At 55.1% G+C, this 18313-nt stretch overlaps 8 protein-coding genes across 8 annotated transcripts; 3 read left to right on the top strand and 5 right to left on the bottom strand.

Annotated features, from left to right (window-relative positions):
- Positions 1–231: 231 nt before the first annotated feature.
- On the bottom strand, positions 232–2516 carry BDZ83DRAFT_726043 (uncharacterized protein). The gene is made up of 4 exons (XM_060512751.1): positions 2099–2516; positions 1295–1988; positions 468–491; positions 232–368 (listed from the first exon to the last, which is right to left on the bottom strand). The coding sequence occupies exons 1-4, from the start codon at positions 2306–2308 to the stop codon at positions 253–255; spliced, it is 1044 nt and encodes a 347-aa protein (XP_060371137.1). The 5' UTR covers positions 2309–2516; the 3' UTR covers positions 232–252.
- Positions 2517–5985: 3469 nt separating this feature from the next.
- BDZ83DRAFT_726042 (uncharacterized protein) lies at positions 5986–6444 on the bottom strand (the record flags this gene model as incomplete). The annotated part of the gene is made up of 1 exon (XM_060512750.1): positions 5986–6444. One exon carries the CDS (start codon positions 6442–6444, stop codon positions 5986–5988), a length of 459 nt encoding a protein of 152 aa, XP_060371136.1.
- Positions 6445–8716: 2272 nt separating this feature from the next.
- BDZ83DRAFT_746932 (uncharacterized protein) lies at positions 8717–9054 on the top strand (the record flags this gene model as incomplete). Its single annotated transcript, XM_060513344.1, has 2 exons — positions 8717–8905; positions 8953–9054. The coding sequence occupies 2 exons, from the start codon at positions 8717–8719 to the stop codon at positions 9052–9054; spliced, it is 291 nt and encodes a 96-aa protein (XP_060371135.1).
- A 940-nt stretch (positions 9055–9994) lies between these two features.
- Positions 9995–10924, bottom strand: BDZ83DRAFT_715340 (uncharacterized protein; the record flags this gene model as incomplete). The annotated part of the gene is made up of 2 exons (XM_060511740.1): positions 9995–10762; positions 10895–10924. The coding sequence occupies 2 exons, from the start codon at positions 10922–10924 to the stop codon at positions 9995–9997; spliced, it is 798 nt and encodes a 265-aa protein (XP_060371134.1).
- Positions 10925–11837: 913 nt separating this feature from the next.
- Positions 11838–12775, bottom strand: BDZ83DRAFT_715339 (SUR7/PalI family-domain-containing protein; the record flags this gene model as incomplete). Its single annotated transcript, XM_060511739.1, has 2 exons — positions 11838–12450; positions 12513–12775. The coding sequence occupies 2 exons, from the start codon at positions 12773–12775 to the stop codon at positions 11838–11840; spliced, it is 876 nt and encodes a 291-aa protein (XP_060371133.1).
- Positions 12776–12870: 95 nt separating this feature from the next.
- On the bottom strand, positions 12871–13739 carry BDZ83DRAFT_296037 (uncharacterized protein). The gene has a single exon (XM_060502220.1). It carries the CDS (start codon positions 13617–13619, stop codon positions 12966–12968), a length of 654 nt encoding a protein of 217 aa, XP_060371132.1. The 5' UTR covers positions 13620–13739; the 3' UTR covers positions 12871–12965.
- On the top strand, positions 13647–14485 carry BDZ83DRAFT_599850 (uncharacterized protein). The gene has a single exon (XM_060507009.1). The coding sequence runs from the start codon at positions 14000–14002 to the stop codon at positions 14387–14389; it is 390 nt and encodes a 129-aa protein (XP_060371131.1). The 5' UTR covers positions 13647–13999; the 3' UTR covers positions 14390–14485.
- A 1901-nt stretch (positions 14486–16386) lies between these two features.
- Positions 16387–17818, top strand: BDZ83DRAFT_565661 (PLC-like phosphodiesterase; the record flags this gene model as incomplete). The annotated part of the gene is made up of 2 exons (XM_060503782.1): positions 16387–17014; positions 17076–17818. 2 exons carry the CDS (start codon positions 16387–16389, stop codon positions 17816–17818), a joined length of 1371 nt encoding a protein of 456 aa, XP_060371130.1.
- Positions 17819–18313: the final 495 nt, after the last annotated feature.

The following is an 18313-nucleotide window of genomic DNA, read 5'->3' as shown; positions in this document are numbered from 1 at the left end:
GCCATACACCTATTGAGAAAATGAAACCCGCAAGGCAGAACAATACTACCACGAGCTGCAGTTTCAGCCTCATTCCGTGATCTACCATGATATCCGCTTATCGCAGTGGCTAGATGCCCAAGTAGAGGCATGGTACTCACACTATCCCTTGGTTTGCTGATTGCATCCTGGTGTCGCAGACTTTTTGTAAAGATTTAGGTCTTTGTACTAAGCCGATTGCTGGAAGATATCAGAGGGCATCTGAATAGATCTTTAGTACAACTTGCTATTCTGTTGGGCTCTTGGTTCCTCCTTGGTATCAACAAGCCAGGCATTGACATCTTGGAAAGTGAATGGATAGGAGGAGAAACCCATTCTTCCCTTTACGTCTATACCATGACATTGGCAACTCACTTTGATGTAAAACTGTCACACCGTATCCAGAAAGCTTGACCCATATGTCTCCATTCAAATGAATAACCATTCACCTCTGCTTGCGAAGCCGTCCGAACCTACGACATGCTGCGTTATTGCGCTACCCCCCCCCCCCCCTTCCCTACGCAAAGCCTCAGGTGAAGTCCACGCATCATCTCAGAGCTTATGAGAGACATTAAGTTACCTTGGACAAGTTGAGATCGTCGCTAGCTTGGGATGTCGTTCTATGGCTCTTATGGTTCAGCCAGGCCGTGTGGCCAAACGTGATAGGAAATTTCTTCAATGTAATTCACCTAAAGGCAGCTGTGCGGCCTGGTCAGCGTGAGCAAAGGGATTTGCCTGACCCGGATGATAAATAGGCATTCAATTGAGATTTGCTCTGGAATGCAGATGTGGTGTAGAGATCAACTTGTACACCTATTCTTGGACATATGATCTAACGTCAAATCGTTCACGTCAAATATTGGTCGAGAGAGATGATGTCGATTTGCCCGGCTCCAAGAAGATCATGGTCTAGAAATGAAGCCTCATCCAGATACGTCTCGCATCATACGTGTGATGTCGAGACACCAAGAGCCACCAAGTGTAATATAAGAAGTTGTAAGATGAGAAGCGCAAAAGCTGGCAAGCCGCCTTTAGGGAACCCTCTATGGTACCTCGGTGACCTGCCATGCCATGCTGATGGTATATTATCCTGTCACTTATAGGCGGATGTCTATTCCGATCGTCTTATACGACAAAGGAGCCGGTTGCCTCCCGGCTCCTTTCCATCCCCAATTTTCCCCCTCTGTCTTGCTCTGAAGCTGCTATTGACTTTGCCTTCATCATACCAGCACCCCCTCCTCGCTATCGGGAAAGCACCTCTCCAGCAACCTCTCACGATGCCTCACAAGAGCAGGGAACTCCCGCAGGATCTCCGACAGCGACGCATCCACCCACCCAAGCTCCTCGTCGAGCAGGAGTTGCGTGTATGAGAATACAGACGCGTCAAACAGCGTCGGGCCCTCGCAGCCAAAGAACCACTCACCACCACCCTCTCCCCCTTTTCCCGAGATATTTCTACTGCTGCTGTTCTCCTCCAGCAACGCAGCAAGAGCCTCAAACGCGGCGCGCGCGTCAGCGTGTACCCTCTTCACATCCACCACCGCGCTCCTCGTGACCTTCAACACCTCAGCCTCGGCCGCCGCGCGGACCTGGTGTGCGAGCGTCAGCCTGACGACGGGGTTCTTTGACGCCGGCTCGATGTAGAGCCGCGACAGGAGGTCCGCGTTGGCGGGAGCGAGGTAGAGGGCGTGTAGCCAGGCGGCGCGGAGGCGGTGGTCCAGTAAGGACTGGTAGGCTTGCTCGCGGGCCTTGAGCTCCGCATTTGGCGTGGACGAGGTCGAGAAGGAGGAGGATAGCACGGGTAGCCTCTTGAGGGTTGTGTTTTCTAGCGCGTAGGATTCGAGTTTCGAGGCGCCGGCGATGGGGCGGAGAGGGGAAGGCGGGAGGAGGTAGGGGAGAGCTCCCGAGGGGGAGGCGTGGTTTGTTGAGGGGGCGATTTGGAAGTCTACACCGGCGATTTTGAGAAAGGTCTGTTTGGGAGGGAGAGGAGGTTAGCTGGATGTTGCGCGCAAGAAGGAGGACAGGTATGGGGGACGTTGGGGATGTCGCCGGGCAAGAGGAGGGAGATATCAGGACGAACCTGCCACTTTAGACACGAGGGGTTGAAGCTCGGTCGGCCCCTCGGGGCATCGTCGTCCGCGATGAAGACGTATAGTGTTGGCGTGTCGCCGCGGGAGGGACTGCGGAGGGGGAGGTCGTTGGCAGGGTAGACGGCGAGGGGGAAGCGTCGGAAGAGGGCGGCGACGGGGGCCGGGACGGCGAACCAGCTTCTCGGGGTGCTGTCCGGCATGATGGCTGGCTGGCGGCAGCGGCGGCGCCGGACGTGGCTTGCTTTCGGCGAGGCCGGTTCGGTCGGTGATGAAGCCGGGCAGGAGTCCCGGGAGTGGATGTGGTTGGAGGGATTTGGATGGAACGGAGAGCTCCCGTAGTTTGAGGCGGGGAGATTGAGCCCGAGGGGTGTGGAGGTCGGATGTCCGGTAGAAGGAGCTCGGCGGGGGGGGGGGGGGGTTGAGCTGCGGGATGAGATGCAGAATGAGCTCGGGGGTAAAGATGTGGTGCCGGTGCGTGGCTGGTAGGTGTGATTTGCTGCTCTGGGAGCAAGGGGAACGAGTGGGAGTGCGGCGTGCGGCGTGCCTCGGTCTCGCGGAATCGCGGAGCGGCAGGTTGTAGCTACCTTACTCAGACTTCAAACTTGGGCCTCAGGTCAGGAAATCGGTAAAGGCACTGGTACTCTACAGCTCGTGGTTTGGTTGGTTGAGTTCAAAGAAATTTGATGGAGACGTCTATGTCCCGTAAGGTATTCGTGGGTTGTACGATTATGCCCGTCACGATGCGCAACTTTCTACACCGCCCATCTGTGTGTCTTCGGAGCAATTTATCGCTTCTCCATGCGAGATAAGGGGTCTTTGCTCCCGAAGTCTGCTTTCCCGCTCCTTGTCCTCCTCAATTTTCTCGGCGCATTCGGGGCGAGACAGGGGCACAAAGTGGATGGAGCAAGAATTTGCTACCTTAGTGTTGCATGAGGGTTTTTATTTCTCCTTCTCGCTGCCTTTCCCACTCGTGAAAAACCGTAGGCATGGAGACGTTGAACCGTGGACCGATGGGCCATGGACAACGAGTGCATGAAAGGACGCCCGTTTGGTGGTTTGGATAAAGCTGCCGGGAGAGCTGCACCTTTTCTGCAGCCGTGTCCAGCGGCCGTCCAGTCAGTTACGGATACTCAGCTGCAGCTGTGGGAAGACGGAGCGGGTTTGCGGCGCCGTGGATGGACCCTGAATTTCTCGCGACATCCTTGTCTTTGACTGTACGCCTCTTCTTTCTGAATCTGCCCTCGTATCGTCCCCGATGCAGCTTTTGATGAACACAATCATAGTGTACAGTACAAAGTACGGATAGTGCTGTTCGAAACTGCTGGGTGTCCGTACACTACAGCGGCGGGTCACTTGGGCAGACAAAGTCCCGGTCATCAGACTGGGAGAATTCCCATGTGTCACTGGCTGGAAAGGTCATGGGAATCTCGCTCGAATTCCAGAGTTGCCTGCCCCGGCGGCGGCGATGTCGGCGTGCCCCGGACCTTGGAAGAACTGCCAAATGATAGCGTGCCCTCGGTCGGTCAAAGGTGAGTGGGTGGCTCCGGATCAACCACGGTGAATTTCCCAGATTCGAGAGGCCTTTTAGCGGGCGGGGACCTCAGGTTCTACGTCTTCTTCTCCGGGGTCGCAAGGTGACCCTCGGTACTTTCGGTCAAATTCCTCGCCCAATTTCCAAATGGGCCTCTCCTACCGCCGTTACGGGTTTTCCGCCCCTCGACAATCCATCCTCGACGAGTCGACAGCACTACTCCGTACGGCTTGTCACTTTTGACGTGGTTGCAGGAAGAAAGCTGACCCGCCCGCAGGAACAATGCCCGCCACGGCGGGCAATCACACCGGACAATGCCCGGCAAGCATTGAGCCATTCCTTGAACAGTTGACAGGAGCCAGACACACATCAGAGAACCATGACGGCCAGGCACAGACAGAGCACTACGTATTGACATGCCAGATGGAAAGATCGCGCGACTCGTGCAGAACATGCAAGTGTATGCGCCTACGCCAGCGCCGACGCTATTATGGAGGGGAAGCATGGCCCATCGATCGATTCCATCCCCCTCCACACCTCTTTTGATGGCTCTGGACCTCGATGGGCACCTCGTTCAATTTGGCTTCGACGCTTGCCGAGCAGCTCCTCGGCGAGTTGACTCAAACACTGGCGAGCTAATCGGAAGATGAGGCCGTCTACCACGGCGACTACCTTACACTGGACATGCGTTGCTACCAGAATTTGAGGTTGACCTGCCACTGCCTGCCTACCTTACCACTGCTTGCCTAGGTAGCTTCGACTCAAGCTGCATGGTCCCAGGCGATGGGCTAGGAGAAACCTTCCCAATCCAAGTGGTTTTCGACTTATTCGTCCGAGACTATGCTGTTGCGCATTTGGCTATTTGTACTCATGCTGTGGAGGACCAGGTTCCGAATGCTGCGTCCCAAGATTCGATGTGAGGGAGGATCTTGATCCAATTTTTGTCAATCAGAAAAAGAACGCACAGGGCATTCAGGCAAGAAAGAAATTTTGCCATTCTTCGGCATATGGATATTGTACGATTCTCGCCCTTGGATCAGAAGAGAGTGGTCCAACATGAGCATCATCCTGCCGCGGCCTGTGTTACCTCCCGGGATATTCTCATGCCGAAGGTATTCCGAAGCCTCGCATTTGGCTGGAGCGACTCAGCAAGAACGTTTTGGCGGGGCAGCCGTGGGGAAAGCATTTTTTTTTCCCTCTTCCAAAGTGGGACACGTTTGTCAAACGTGGGAGATCTCCGTCCCGAGATTTTCCGTTGCTTGAGACCAAAGCCCACTGCCCAGAGGGCCCCCCCAGACGGGAAGCATGCCGCTAGGATGAAGCGAGGTCGGAAAACCAAGCGACGGAGGGGCGGACATGCACGTTCGACGGTCGCTCGAGACGAAGAAAAAAAAGCTACGGCGAGGCGCCGAAGAAGCTAGCTGTTGTGTGGGGTGGAAAGCCTGGAGAGTACCTACCACAGAGAAAACGGATGCGCCGTCTACTGCGTACATCGTTCGGTTCTTCTTCACATGTCTCCACCGAAGCCGGCATCTCCTAGGATTCTCGTGGCTCTCGATGGTAAGTGTTGGCAGCATGGAGTTTGATGGACCAAGTTCAAGACCAACAACAACCGTTGCCACCTCTCCAGCCCCAGCTTTCTTGCCTTACGTGAGCATCCGTATCCACGACCACGCAACATGAGGAGCAGCGGGAAGCCCAGGCAGAAAAGTCTTTTACGGATACGTCAACCACCAACGGCCTCTGCGCACAGCCATCTCTCTAAAAGTGAGGCAAGAGGTGCCTGCTCAGCCAAAGAGGCAAGAGCTGACGAAGACGATGGCTTCAGCCTCCATCAATTGGAGGGGTCAACGGAAAAGGCAGAGGGGCAGATGGGGGAAATCACAAGCACAATGGAAAGAGGCGTTTTGAATCAGGAGCCACCAGATATTCCGTCGTTTTGAGTTTCTTGCAATCGCTCGCAGCTTCCCCGGCTTTTCTCTTTGTGTTGATGGAAATGTTGGAACAAGTCGAGGCTTGTGATTCCCCCCTCCCCTCCTCTCCTAGAGTGAGGTTTCCCCCGTAATCCCGTTCAAGATAGAGTTCAGCCCGCATCAATCCAGCACCGCGAAACCACCTCACCTTACCTTGAGGCTTGTGCATGGTGTTCGAACAGCAGCAGCAGCAGCAGCAGCAAGAGGCACAGTCGTTGCTCTACAACATGACCGCCCAATCTACTCTAGCCCATCTCTGAGGACCATCCTCCGGGGCGGGATACTACATCATCCTACTCGAGCCTGTGATCGAGTATCTCGCACCGCATCGCATCGCATCGCATCGTCCGCTTCCGCCTGCGTCTCTCAGTCATTAATCCGTCCATACGCCGGAGAGGATAGACATTCCGCTACGGGGCAGGCCAATATCCATACTGTGCCTATGATGGACGGGCCTTGATGGACATGAGCACACAGGCTGGTACGGATAGCGCAATCTTGGTCCCCAAGTGGAGCAGAGCATGTCATCGTCGGGCTGTTCTCTCCCTCGTCCTAGGCCGAAATCGAACGAGGCAGGGCTTCCGTGCATTGGCTCTTGAGCTTCTTTCCTAGGATCACGCAGCCAGGGGCAGTTTGATGCGATCCAGTACCATGCGGAGAAACGGCCCAGAGTCTCTCGCTGACGGCGCATCAAGGGAAAAGCAGACACGCAGGTACCGATACATGGAGAGCGGAGGCCACCCCCATACTTCCAGCCCAGGCCCATTGTGACAACCTGCGCCCCCCCCCCCCCCTTCTTCCCAGAAACCAGCACCAAGGCACGCCGCACCATGACATGCTGCCTTTTTTTTTTTTTTTTTTTTTTTCTCGAAGAGTTGGCTCGACGGATACCTACCCCACACTGCAAAACGCTCGACGGCGAGAAGGCCGACCTCTCTCCTCCGTTCCCGCCGCTCAGGATTCACCCATTCCACCCTGTCAAGCACTGTGAGCGTGTTCTTCCGAACCTGCCACAGCGGTCGCTCGAGCCGCTGATCCGCAAAGACCCTGAAAGCCTTTTGGCCTTTGCTGAGTCGCGAGACGAGGTGCAAATCCCCTTCCCCCCCGGCCTCAAATGGGGGAAGATGTACCGGTACTTGGCACATGGTGGTCCTCAATTACTGCTTTTGGCGACGTTTACCGCGAGGCTTTACGCCTGACGCTTGTGCCTCTGCAAGTACCTCCCCGCAATGACAAACACCAGGTCAAGCAGGCTGCTTGGGTGTTGATCTGGCTGGGCCATGCTGGGGATGATGGATAAGCATGCGTCGTTGTCTCCCTGACGATGCAAAGAGAGGAAGCCGAGGCGATACGGTAGGCGAAGGGATTGAGGAAGAAAAAGAAGGTAACCATGCAGACGGCGGTTCGGCGTCATACCAAGCTCTCGCTCACTCTATCCACCTCCATCTTCGGACCTATTATCGCGGCTCCAGGACTTGGTCGGGCCCAAGGCATTGAGCGTCATGGATTAGACGGCGGGAAATAACGTGAAGACGTATGGAGTATCGTCCCTCTTTTCCCCCCTTCCCTCTCAGTCTTGCTCTGCTCAGCGGGGGAGAGGAAAGGAAAAAAAGAACTGGAGATAAGATGGATTCTTCAACCGCGGCTACTCTCCGTAACCGTGTACACTCAATACTTTGGCAAAGTAAATAACCCAACCCGGACAGCCATCTCGGTCTTGCGTCGGTAGATGGGAAAAAGCAGACGACACACACTCGCGCGCACACACACACACACACACACACACACTTGATATTCTCTTTATCCTCTCGACTCGCCCACCCCCAAGCTTTCTTCCTGGCCCAATTACCACATTTATCCTATCCCTCCCACACTCCTCCCACACTTTTAATTGTTCAACCACACCCACCCACGCTCCTCGTTTGGATCAAAAGCAAGTCAACTGGACAACCCGCGAACCAACCCCAATCAAAGGCCAGCCCATCACATCATCACTCGCACACCCACACAAACCCGCACGAGCTGTCTGTCCTCTGCTTCGTACTCCGTACACAATAGACTACTCGCTCCAGCCTTCTTTCGGTTCACAATCCTACATACACTCAAGCAAGGAAACGCTGCTGCTACTACTCCTGCTACCCACACCATCCCGCCTACCTACCTACGCAAGCCTGCGTCGACTACCGACTCACACTCGCCTTATTCCGTCCTCCAGGCCTGGCTCAGCTGCTACACACTCGAACGATATCCCACACATAAGAGTCGCAACATCCCTCCGCGCCTGACTGTGGTATCGCCGATCCCCCTTCTGCCTGTCTCACTTCTGCGAATCACTCTCCCTCTCTCTCTATTTTGCCAAAAAAAAAAAGAGAAACTAAAACTTGGCCTGCCTCCCGCTCGGTTATCTGCCTCTCACTCACTCGCTCGCTCGCTCAATCTATCCACCGACTCATTTGGCCTTGTTACCCGCTGCCGGAGCAAGGGTTGGTAATCCGCAATCGCGCCGAATTCCAATATTGCCCATCCAATATTGTTGCAAGCAAAGACAAGCGGTCCCGCAATTATAGCCTGTCACCGACAACCCAGGGTCGTCCCACGATCACTTTAAACCAGCCGCCGGCCTCACCCACACACCCCACGCCTCACGGCATTCCCGCTGCTCGTTACTTGGTCTTAAGTAAAATCTCAGACACCACACGTACTTTTCGTGTCTACTCCGCACTCGCCGTCGACTATCTTTCCTTTTCACAAAAAGGGATCTTCCGCACCTTCACTCTTGTCGGACTTTTCCCATTCCACCCTTCTTAGCTTCTTGATCCCGCCTTTCCCTACTCCCCACCCCCCGCCTGACATCACCTACTTTTCAGGTACCTGTGCTACTTGGGTCTCACATAAAGAGTCAAGATCTGCACTCCGAAATCGAAGATCTGGGGAATATAATACCACCAACCATCCATCGCCCCCTTCTCCGACCTTGGTTCCTGGCCCTACGCAGTAATCATCCCACACCTAGATACTCCAACCTCCTCTCGCCATAGCGAGAATCCTATCACAACCACAACAACATCTAGAGGATCATCACCACCCACCACACACCGCCCACCATGAACGCACCAATCCAGTCCCCCAAGCGCCAGGACTCCACGTCCTCCATCTCCTCGTCGTCGTCGCACATGTCCACAAACCAAATGATGGCGCCACCCCAACCCAACGGCCAGCAGCCCCCTTCAACCGAGGCCTTCCTCCGCGACTTCACCCTCGTCGCCGAGGCCGCAAAACGTGCCCAGATGGCCGTCATGATGCGCGACTTTGAGTCTTGCGGGCTCTCATAGACGGACAGCGCATCCTCTTCGTTCACGCAAAGAGAGAGTCCGAAAGCGACCGAGCCTTTCCCATCGTCCCGGGAAGCTTTTTCTCCAACTGGCTCAGACCGCCATTTTGAGGAACGAATACTCCGAATTTCATCGGATGAGAGGACCCCGCTGAAACGCTGTTACGGGGCCGAGAGGGAAACCGAGGCACCGCGCCAACGCTTCGCCGGAGTCGGGGCAGAGGGGGACCAGGGCGAGAGAGAGTTTGCCGTGTCATTGAACCGACGACACTGGACTCTCCTTAGCTCTTCTTCCCCTCACCAGGTTCAATCGCTGGGAGTGGCCTTCCTCGGTCCATCTCTTTCCCTGCCTCTCACTCACTCCCTCTCTCACTCGCGTTTGCTTTTCTCCCGCTCGCTACACAACATTTAATCGACATTGAAGTCTCTGGGGAACTCTACATGGTTTCGCATTTCTTCTCGGTGATTAGAGGCGGGGATAGACAAAGGTTCATCTCATCGGCTTCATCTCATTGGGGATTTTCTTCATGATAAACACACACGCAACCACACTACTACATATTCACACAACAACCGGCGTATACGGAACAAATGGGGGGCATCATTGCATTGCGGGGAATTTCGTTTTGATATCACGAATACTTTGGAAAGGACACGACTTTTGGCGTTTTGGGAGGGAATGACTTTGGGCATCTACCACGACCCGGTCGAAATGGATTCCGCTCACCATTTTTTATCTACTATTTTATTTTTTCTGTACGAATACCATTGAGGAGGACACATGGTCTTTCCTAGATTTTGCTCTACACGTTTTATCCTGAGAGAAATATGGCCAGTCTTATCTGGTCTTTCCCAACACTGCCTTTGTGTTACAGATTTCGGTACATTTATTGTGATACGGTGCCAATGATCGGCTGCCATTCGCTCGCATATATTCCTTCCATACTCTCGCCATGACCCCGAGCTCGGGGGGAAATGAACAAAAACTCTTTACTGCAATTCCCACTCTACCAAATCCTACCGTCCCAAACACGACCCAAAATCCCCCATCTCACAACTTGGAAGCCAACACGATCCCGCCGTCAACAGTAATCGTCGCCCCCGTCACAAACGCGCCTGCCCGTCCGCTCAAGAACAAACACGCGCCCGCGACATCCTGCGGCGTCCCGATTCTCCGCATCGGAATCTCCTCTTCAATGGTATCGCGCATCGTCTCGAGCGTGGCGGCCATCATCTTGCTCTCAAACGGTCCGCAGGCGAGCGTGTTGCTCGTGATGCCCTTGGGTCCGAGTTCCCTCGCCAACGCGCGCGAGAGGTGGTGGAGGCCGGCTTTGCTCGCGCTGTAGGCGTACGAGGAGATGAGCGGGACGCGGAGGCCGTCCACGCTGCCGATGTTGATGATGCGCGACGGGTCACCCGCGCCCGCACCCGAAGCGGCTTCGAGAAGGGGCGCGGCGAGCTGGGTGAGCGTGAAGACGCGCTGGAGGTTCAGCGTCAGGAGCTTCGTCCAGGCCGCGTCCGGGTACGTTTCGAAAGCGTCGCCCCACGCGGCGCCCGAGTTGTTGACGAGGACGTGGAGTTTCCCGCCCGTTTGCTTGGAGAGCTCGTCGACGAGGCGTTTGCAGTCGTCTAGCTTTTGGAGGTCGGCGGGGATGGCGTAGCACTTGCCGGGACCCTTTTGCGTGAGGGCGGCGGCGGAGGCGGAGCAGGCTTTGGCGTCGCGGGAGGAGATGTAGACTGTTGCGCCGTTTGTGATGTAGCCTTCTGAGATCATGTAGCCTATTCCTTTCGCGCCGCCTGTCACGAGGATGTTTTTGTCCTGTGTGTGGGAGAAAGGGAAGGCGTTAGCTTTGTGTTTTGTGAATTGGATTTCGAGGCAGGAGGAGGAGGAGGAGGAGGAGGAGGATTTGGGATAATGAGGAGGACGAGGGCGAGGGAGCTTGGTGTTTACCTTAACATTGAAGAGCGATGCGACGTCCATGGCTGCTGATTTCCTACTATCTCCTGGGGATAGGTCGAGTTGTTTGCTGCAGCTTTGCTTCTGGCACAGGTCAATCGTCAAGGTGGAAGCAAATCCATTCAAATTCGAAAGAGGACCGAGAGACGTAGATGTAGGAGGATGAAATACAAGGGTACCGGAGCTATCTTCGGCCGGTGTGAGAAGGAGAGAGTAGCTTTCGGGGTGCGGTCGTCTGAGCTTCCCCAGTTGCGAAAATGAGCCGAGGCTCACGGTCGTTTGGAGGGGTCTAGGCCGAGGGCGCGTCCCCCCGTCCCCCGATAAGGGGTACATTATGCCGTACCCCGGACTGCTCTGCGGGGAAAGTACATGTCATCTTTTTACCACGCGACATCCAGGAAACTTCAATGTAGAGATGCAGATGCGACGTTGGGAGCTTTAGGTTTCCTGTATTGCCTACATGCTGTGTATGTGAGGCTGCAATCTTGAGCTGAACTACTCAACGTGTCCTGTTCCATAGCTCACGAGCCTCGCATATTGTGCATTTCAGTAATATCGATTACTTACTTATTTGCTCAAATACCTCAAGGAGGGCAAAACTATGCTAATCAAACAGATATGCCTGTTCGTCTCTACTCGACTATCCCGTCTGCCCAAAAGTCTATTGTCATGGTCATCCGATTAACCCGCAACCACCAACGCCATTGCTCAATTTCAAATCCTTTGTTTCGTGCCGGCGACCAAGGGGCTGATGCTACCGGGCTCGAGGTCTCCTATGCATTCGCTGATATCGATGGTTCATCCACATAAGAATCCTGGGTAGCACACGCACCATCCCAGCACAACCACTTGAACGAGGTCGTACGATGGACGAGACCGCCAAAGTCACCGGTGTTCCTCCATGCTCGCCGACATGATATCCCACATGTAACATTACCTACGACGTCGACGACCTCGGGCTGCGCTTCCTCATAAAAGCAGGCAACCTCGACGGCTTCTCGCCACTCTCGGTCGTATTGGTCGTCTTCTCCGGCGTGTTGTTCGCCCCACCGGCAGCAGCAGCGGCAGCGGCAGCCTCCCTCTCTTTCCTGGGCGAGCAGCAGCAGCCCATGGCCATGTGGAGAATGGCGGCGAGGTCGACGAGGGCGCTGGCGAGCCACATGAAGACGAACATGCGCACGCCGAGGACGGCGTTGATGTTGAGCTCGGACTGCTGGGTGAGGGCGATCTTGGCGCCGACGCTCATGACGGTGCCGATGATGGAGGCGACGGTGACGAGGAGACCCGTGATGGCGGCGAAGATTGCGATGGGGAGACTCCACCAGCGCGAGCGCATGACGAGCGGGGTGACGATGAGGAGGGCGGCGGCGAGGGAGATGCCCGAGATGAAGAGGCCGAACATGACCTGCTGGCCGATGCGGAGGATGTTGAGGATGGTGCTGACCTCGGAGGGGAGGGCGATGGTGGCGCCGGCGAGGAGCTCGTTGGTGAGGATCTCGATGGGGTTGAACCACCACATGCGCTGGGGGGTTGAGCAGAAGGTGACGCCCCTGGTGATGGTGAGTTAGTAAACGTATGCTACTAGGGATTTTGCGTGTGATTTTGAACTCACTCATCATTGTAGCCTTCGCAAAAGTTCCAGAGACCGACTTGGTAAAAGTCGTGGAGTCCCAAGCTACGGGCTACGGAGTTGAGGAGGACGGCGTTTGCCGAGGAGAGCGGGATGATGTCGGAGACATCGAGTTTGAAGAAGTAAATGTCCGTCAGCACGGGCTTGATGGAGGTGTTGCCGATGATGACGAGAATGAGGAAGATGATGGCGATGAAGTAGCAGACGGCCGCGGTGATGGCGCTGTTCCGGCGGACTTTGGCCATCGTGAGGGTCTGTATTCGGAGCTTGAGCCTTGAAGAGGAGGAGGGGGAGGATGATTGCGGTCGTCGTAGGAGGGCGGAATTGGAACCGGAATCTGAGACCCGGGGATGATGGAGTACAGTATACGGAGAATCGCCTCTTCTCTCCCCAGATATCTCACGTAGATGCGTGGGCGAGGGCAAGATGACGCGGTCAGGTATCCGGAGCTCTTACTCTAAGTTTGCCAATGATCCGGAGAGGTGACGAGAAAAGAGAGAACTGGATACTCGGGGGATGCGTCCTGTTGAGCTGTCCAGGCGCGGCCGTAGTCAAGAAAGCCGTCCGTAATCCAAGAGAATTAGGCGTAGACGTCTCGGGCCAAGGGGCTATGGTGCGAAAAAAGGGATTCGGCCCTACGTGTGCAAATAGGTTGGCGGAGCGGAGAGGAGTCGGGAAGCCAAAGAAGTGCCAAAAGACGAATAATGACGATGAGCGTCTGGAAGCTAGCTCGGCTGATCGAGTCCACTCGGCAATTTGTGTCTGAAAGATGGGAAAAGGAACAAAACAAAATGATTCCAGACCAGGCCAGGCCGTCACAATAGATTCGATGGAGTAAACACCCCCCCCCCTGGACTTTGGAGCCCTGGTGGTTGGTAAATACGGACAGGGCGTCAAAGACTCAAGGCAGAAGCAGGGCCAAGACACCGGAGCCAAACCTGGATGGATAGATGGACAGATAGAGAGACGAGAGAGGATAAACAGAGCAGGACGGGTCTGACTGAGTTGGCATAAACCCAGGCGTATCGCTGTTCTCCGGGGGTTGCTTTCTGCGTACACAGAGGCTGAGGATGGTCCAGGTGTTTGCATGGGTCACTGACAATCGGACAGGGAGGATGACGTCGTAGCAACCAATATCTTTTTTTTTTCTCTCTACACTATTTTTTCCCTTTCTTTCTGCTGCTGCTGCTGCTGCTGCTACTTTTCTGCATTGGATCATCCCAGCGTTTTTTTGCTAGCGGCGCGCCACGGCTAGCGGGTCCGTAGGTATCTTACCTTAGTGGGACTCCGCTGCCTCATTCCAGGTTGTGCGGTGGGTCCATCCACCTCATGTTTCCAAGCTCCCGTTCATCTCCATTTCGTCTCACTCACTCACAGTCGCTCATCTTCACAAGTTCACAGTCTTATCACAGAGAAGAACTCAACTCAATGAAGAGGACACACAGACTCTCTCAGGACGGCACAGACGGATGGAGTACAGTAGTGAAGAATCATCACCGCAACATCATGGCTCACCTCGGGGCTACTCCTCGGGGCGTCAAAAGGGGGAGACAGAAAGAAAGAGACATCAAGTCCCATGGCACCGCCGCGAGATCAGGTGTCCGTACGTCAGTACCATTCTCCATCCAGAACAAGATCCCAAATGCCTTTCAGTTTCGGGTCCCGAGGGGCCGTCTAAACGAGGTTCGCGCGGCCCCCATACGGATACCCGCAACCACCACCGTGACCACCCCCATCCCATCTACCCATACTTCGTACAGCACCGCCCCCAAGCCTCTGTCGACGAGTCCAGCCAACCGGGCCGTTGTGTCACTCTCTCCGCGGGCGGGCGATCTGTATCATTCTGTGGGCATCTGTAGCCACTCCTCAGCTGAAGTGGGATCATCACGGTTGACAGCGGTTACTCAGCGCAAAAGGAAGTTCGGCAAGCCACTCGAAATGCAAATTGAACAGCAACAACTCAACAACAGCAACAGCAGCCCAACCCATGACCCATCAGCAAACCAGGTGCGTACCCAGAGTCAGACGCCGGCTGTGTGAAATGAGATTTCAATGGGTGGATTGATGGTTGGGTAGGGCCGCTTCCTTGTTGCACCATCGACCCGACTCCCGGGCCCCGTACGGATGTCCCCCGTCCCGCCTTGTGTCTCCTGCAGGCTGCACCTCTCTTCTTCCTATTCGCACAGAAAAGATAAACGTGTATTGTGCTCATCACTTTGACATGGAAGTTGATGCTCATCGCTGAGGCATATCCAAGGAGAATGACCCACGGAGGGGGGTGTCGAGGTGTTTCTCTTCCCAGGGACCAAGTCACAAATAGTTTGAAAATTCCCCGTCGTAGCATCCAAGGGTCACGATCCCAGTAGGGACCCAGATAGATGCCTTGACCTACACAAACGAAATGAGGATGGGCGGCAAGTGTTGAGCCTAAAACTCTGTTTTTTTTTTTTTCTGTTGCCCTTTTTCGATCTTCCTGATCTACCTCTCAGCCTCAATGAAGATGGTCATCGATGACCATTATCATATTCTTTTTCAGCTTGCCGGATCTTTGTTTTGCAAACATGACGAACAGTTTGGTTTCCTTGGATTGCTACCAGACAAAGGCGCGTCCAGCAAGGCCATCCTGCACGCGCGTCCGTCCCCGCCACGCCGGCACAGGAGCCGGTGATCGCCAGGGATATCCGTATACCGGTAGGGCCCCCGGTCCACGGTTTTCTGCGTTGTCCTTTGCCGCAAGCCACAGCCGCAGGTATGCAGTGGTACCGTAAGGTAGTTCTAGTACGGATGGGTAGATGGAACGGCGCGTCCATGACTTGACCTGCTGCCCATCTGTTGTATCGGGATTGTTGGTTGGGGTTACTTCCAGTCAATATTTCTCAGTCTCTTGACGACCTCTTACCATGCCAATTATCATCACCTGCTGTTATGAACACTACCAAAAAAATGTGACAGAGGGTGCAGTGACATGACTGCGTGACCCTGTCGAGCTGGAGCTGCCGATGAGATGACCAGCAGGGACCCGGCACATCCCCAGCGATCCTCGCAGCAGCTTCCGGTGGTGGTGGGTCCGTCCTGACGGGGCTCTGTGCTCCTGGTATCCACTACCTACAGGCTGTATGGGGCCCGGTACCCCTGCCAGTTTGGCGGTAGCGCCGTATGGGGCCTGGGCCACCACCCCTCCAAGCCTCCAAGGCGTGCCGCAGGCCGCAGAAAGAATGTCTGGGCCACCCCGGGAAAAACGAGGAAGAAAATACACAAATATTATGTCATAGCTGGACGTAGCTGGACGTGTTTGAAGTCTCGACAATTGACTCCAAGGTCCAAGGAAAATAGTCGTCTCCTCTAGACTCTACACTCTAGAATCCAGGCTTCTCGTTGCTGACTGGCGCAACATTGGCAAACGACCGCACCTTTCCTCTCTCATGTGAATTCTCGACTTTTTCATTCCGCCTCTGCCGTTTGAGACGATTGAACAAAAAAAATACTAGCCACCCTAGCGTGCTTCTGCTTTTCGGCGGTATTCTGCTTGGGGATCGTCATCGAAACTCTCCTCGTCCGATAACCGTTTTTGGCTTCTGTCTCCCGTCTCCCGTCCCTCGCCCAACTCAAATTTCTTTCCCCCGAGGGGCGCACCGTGGTCACTGCGTCTTGCAGCCATCCCAGACTCCCAAAGTCTACTCCCAGACCTCGAATAACATACATCCATATCGAGCCCGGAAAACCACCCCTACCTTACCTTACCTTACCTTACCATCCATTCGAGAAACGACAACAACAACAACACCACGACTTCCCTTCCCTTTCTCGCGGCCACTCCACCATCAAAGTCCTCGCCAGAGAGGCTGCCTCGCCCAGCATGACAGGACCTCTCTTTGCCCTCTCCCTCGGGCTCCTATCCCTCTTCACAGCCCAGGCCGCAGCTCAAGACCAAGTCAGCACGAGCACCTTCACCCTCTCCAACACCGACGACGTGACCTTTCTCTCGGGAACCAAGACCGTCGCAGTCACCCAGCCCAGAACCCCAACGGGTCCCTACGCAACCTACACCTCGAGAATCACCCTCACGAATGGAGACCTGTCCACCATGACCGGGACCATGACGGTCACCGGCAACGTCACGCAAACCACCACAAACTCCGTCGGCCAGTCCGTCGTCATCATCTCGGGCCAGACCTCCGTCGTCACCTCCACCATCACCGGCACCGATGCCAATGCCACCCAGACCGAGACCGCACCCGCCGGCCCGACAAACACCCAGCCCTGCAACAACTACGTCGAGTTCTGCGACCGCAAGTACAGCAACGTCACCGAGGTCGGGTGTCACAACTCCCCCTTTGTGCGCCCCGGGAACTCGGCCTCCAACCAGGCTCTCGATGTCACCACCCAGCTCAACGACGGCATTCGCTTCCTCCAGGCCCAGATCCAGTGGCCCACGAATGGCACAGTCCCACACTTTTGCCATTCTTCCTGTGATATCCTCGATGGTGAGTTTTCTCACAGACAAGCTTCATCCTCAAAGAACCGTGAGCTAACAGTACACTACAGTCGGCCCCATCACCGAATGGCTGACCACCGTCCGCGAATGGGTCGCCTCACACCCGTACGACGTCGTCACCATCCTCCTCGGCAACGGCAACTACTCCACCCCGGACCTCTACGCCCCCTTCATCGAGTCAACCGGCATCCTCCAATACGCCTACCAACCCCCCTACCTCCCCATGAGGCTCGAGGACTGGCCCACCCTCTCCCAGATGATCCTGGGCGGCAAGCGCGTCGTCATGTTCATGGACTACATGGCCGATCAGCAAAAGTTCCCCTGGCTCCTCGACGAGTTCTCCCAGATGTGGGAGAGCCCCTTTGACCCTATGGACCGCACCTTTCCCTGCACCGTCCAGCGCCCGCCCGACCTGTCGCAGGAAGCCGCCCGCGACCGCCTCTACCTCATGAACCACAACCTCAACGCGGAATACAACATTTTCGGCGCCTCCATCCTCGTCCCCGCCGTTTCGTTGTTGAATTCGACCAACAACGCCACCGGCAACGGGTCCCTCGGCGGCGCGGCCCAGAACTGCACCCGCGACTGGGGGTTCCCGCCAAAGGTGCTCAACGTGGACTACTACAACTACGGCGACCCCGAGGGCTCCGTCTTCCAGGTCCAGGCCAAGATGAATAACGTCACGTACACGCGCGAGTGCTGTGGCAAGGTTACCGGCGCGTCGCCTGGAAGGCCGACTGCTTCGGCTTTGGTGCTGGGTTTGGCCTTTGCCTGCGCCCTGTTGCTGGTCTGAGATGGCCGACGTACACTTTTAATGTCTTTTTTTTTGTTTTTAATAAACTTCCGGTTTCACACGATGAAAGCATGTCTGGCGTTTTGGGGGCTTGTTTAATGCATAGACGGGTTACATGGAGGCCAGAGGGTTTTTACACCATGGTAGATTGTATGGTCATTTTGGAGGCTTGACTACTTTCCAATAGGATGCTGCCATACAAGGCTTAACACTGCATATACAATACCAATACTATATTTACTTTGCAATATTCCAAATTCTGGGTAATTCCTCGACTTGATAGTGACTCCTTTCGCGAGGCTGTGACCATGACTGGACTGATTGACTTATACGTGAGAGAAAACCTGGCATCCCAGACTTGAGCTTGAGAATACGAAACTACACGACTACTTCGCAGCCTACAGAAGAAGCCTATCCACGTTCGACTCCAAGATGAATATGCCGAGAGGTAGACGCCTGTCTTGCCCCCCTCCCTTCAACATTGATGAACTTTCC

Source organism: Colletotrichum acutatum (assembly GCF_030867785.1).
Source record: "Colletotrichum acutatum strain CBS 112980 chromosome Unknown BDZ83scaffold_4, whole genome shotgun sequence".
Lineage (NCBI taxonomy): Eukaryota > Fungi > Ascomycota > Sordariomycetes > Glomerellales > Glomerellaceae > Colletotrichum > Colletotrichum acutatum.
Note: the sequence above shows the minus strand (reverse complement) of the source record. Positions and strands in the feature narration are given on the sequence as shown.